Source organism: Chlorocebus sabaeus, chromosome 18, assembly GCF_047675955.1.
Source record: "Chlorocebus sabaeus isolate Y175 chromosome 18, mChlSab1.0.hap1, whole genome shotgun sequence".
NCBI classification, from domain to species: domain Eukaryota; kingdom Metazoa; phylum Chordata; class Mammalia; order Primates; family Cercopithecidae; genus Chlorocebus; species Chlorocebus sabaeus.
The window spans coordinates 38,631,936-38,634,725 of record NC_132921.1 but is presented as its reverse complement, the minus strand read 5'-3'; the positions used below and the strand labels follow the sequence as shown (position 1 = coordinate 38,634,725).

The 2,790-nt window shown below is 34.9% G+C and overlaps 1 protein-coding gene across 1 annotated transcript; it reads left to right on the top strand.

Moving 5' to 3' along the window:
• Positions 1–232: 232 nt before the first annotated feature.
• Positions 233–2,077, top strand: LOC119618476 (heterogeneous nuclear ribonucleoprotein A1-like). The gene is made up of 2 exons (XM_037982361.2): positions 233–372; positions 1,262–2,077. The coding sequence occupies exons 1-2, from the start codon at positions 233–235 to the stop codon at positions 1,929–1,931; spliced, it is 810 nt and encodes a 269-aa protein (XP_037838289.2). The 3' UTR covers positions 1,932–2,077.
• The last annotated feature ends 713 nt before the right edge of the window (positions 2,078–2,790 follow it).

Here is a 2,790-nt window from a genome sequence, read left to right as displayed (position 1 = left end):
TATTCTAGGGATAAGCATTACATTAAGTGAAACTAGGCCCCAGCAAATGTCAGACTAAGTTAACGTGGACCCACTCCCACTACAAACACATAGGAAGGAAGCAAATAATAATACACATACACAATTGAGCTTAAAAGAGTTGAAATTATTAATGCCAGAAATAGAAAAATTAAAGCCAAAGCAGGCCTTAAAAATGGAAACTTATAATTTAATATTCACAGTAAAACAGAAAATGAAGTTTTGGACCAGGGAAAGTAAAGAGCTGTCCCTAAAACATCTGCATAAGTTGATATGCTGGAAGCAGTGCCCCTTTGAAGAAAAGAAGATTAGAGAAACTAATTATACTAGAAAATCATCATCTAAAGCAAAGCAGTAAGAAACCATTAAAGTCTCTGCCTAGAGCTCTAGGTAGGAAAAAAATATCTCCCACAAGGCACGATAACTCCAAGCCTAAATCTCTACTCTTACCATGAAGGTATTTCAAAACTGACATATTAATGTTATAACTGGCACCAAAAACAAAAACAAAACAAAATTGTTGAAAACCCTGGAGTTTCCAGCTGAAACTAACCAAAAATCTCTCTGCAGCACTGTTGCCATAATCTAGTATAAGCGTGGTCACAAATCTCTACTACTAAGGCAAAATAATCTATCAAAGAAATTTACAAACTGCACGAGAAAATAATCAACTGTGTATTCGTCAAGATAACGTAGGTTAACAAACCAACACCAAAATTCAATCCAAAAATAATCCAAAACAGGCCAAAAAGAAAAAAATGTATTAAAAAAATCAAATTTAAAACACATGTTAAATGGTAGACGTAAAGCCAACTCTATCAGCAATTACATTTGTATAACTCAATTGAATATTTCAATCAAATACTGAATTTTTAAAACTGTGCTGTTTACAAAAAGTAAATGACAGAAAATTTAGATGAGAAATGTTAAGAAAATACATAACATTCAAATATTAACAACTAATATCAAAGTGGGTTTTAATACAAGAAGTGTTAGTAGAAACAAAGAGGGAGATGTCTCAGTATCCAAACAATCAATGGTCTAGGAAGATGTGGCCATTTTATATCTGTAGCAACTCATTAAGAGGATTTAAAGTACATATACCTAAAATTGAGAGAGTAAACAGACAAAAGGACAATCCTAGGGGAGAATTTAACATATATTCTAAATGATTTTTTAAAAAAATAGGACAAAAGAGGATAAAAAGACTTAGAAAACAAAATTAATATAGTTGGTCTTATAGACATGCCCACTTAACTGTGAAAAAGATATTTGTTGGTGGCATTAAAGAAGACACCGAAGAACATCACCTAAGAGATTATTTTGAACAGTATGGGAAAATTGAAGTGATTGAAATCATGACTGACCGAGGCAGTGGCAAGAAAAGGGGCTTTGGCTTTGTAACCTTTGACGACCATGACTCCGTGGATAAGATTGTCATTCAGAAATACCATACTGTGAATGGCCATAACTGTGAAGTTAGGAAAGCCCTGTCAAAGCAAGAGATGGCTAGTGCTTCATCCAGCCAAAGAGGTCGAAGTGGTTCTGGAAACTTTGGTGGTGGTCGTGGAGGTGGTTTCGGTGGGAATGACAACTTCGGTCGTGGAGGAAACTTCAGTGGTCGTGGTGGCTTTGGTGGCAGCCGTGGTGGTGGTGGATATGGTGGCAGTGGGGATGGCTATAATGGATTTGGTAATGATGGAAGCAATTTTGGAGGTGGTGGAAGCTACAATGATTTTGGCAATTACAACAATCAGTCTTCAAATTTTGGACCCATGAAGGGAGGAAATTTTGGAGGCAGAAGCTCTGGCCCCTATGGCGGTGGAGGCCAATACTTTGCAAAACCACGAAACCAAGGTGGCTATGGCGGTTCCAGCAGCAGCAGTAGCTATGGCAGTGGCAGAAGATTTTAATTAGGAAACAAAGCTTAGCAGGAGAGGAGAGCCAGAGAAGTGACAGGGAAGCTACAGGTTACAACAGATTTGTGAACTCAGCCAAGCACAGTGGTGGCAGGGCCTAGCTGCTACAAAGAAGACATGTTTTAGACAAATACTCATGTGTATGGGCAAAAAACTCGAGGACTGTATTTGTGACTAATTGTATAACAGGTTATTTTAGTTTCTGTTCTGTGGAAAGTGTAAAGTATTCCAACAAAGGGTTTTAATGTAGATTTTTTTTTTTTTTTTTTGCACCCATGCTGTTGATTGCTAAATGTAATAGTCTGATCGTGACGCTGAATAAATGTCTTTTTTTTAAAAAAAAAAAAAAAAAAAAGGGCCACATAACAAAAACAGCCCACGTTCTTTTCACACATGCATACAATATGTACCACAGTTGACCACTTGTGGCACATAAGAAAGTCTCAGAAAATGTTAAAAGATTTAAATCACTTAGAGAATGCCTGACAGCACTGGAACTAAGCTTTAAATCAATGACAAAGAAACTTTCCAATGATCTGAAAATTAGTAACAACCAAAAAGAGTTAATGTTGGTTTTTCAAAATGATTAAAAACAACTATCAAGACTTTTCAAGGAAGAAAAAACTTTAAGACTGATCAAGAATATATATACACATATATATATTCTTTCTCTGTATATATAAAATATATAGAATATATGTAAACTGCATATAACTTGAACTCCAACATTTAATATATATACACATATATATCCAAAAATTAACAATAGTCATTTATAAACATATATATATATATATATGGTTAGGGTTCAAATGGTGTATATTCTATTTATATGTAGAGATATTGAAAAAGG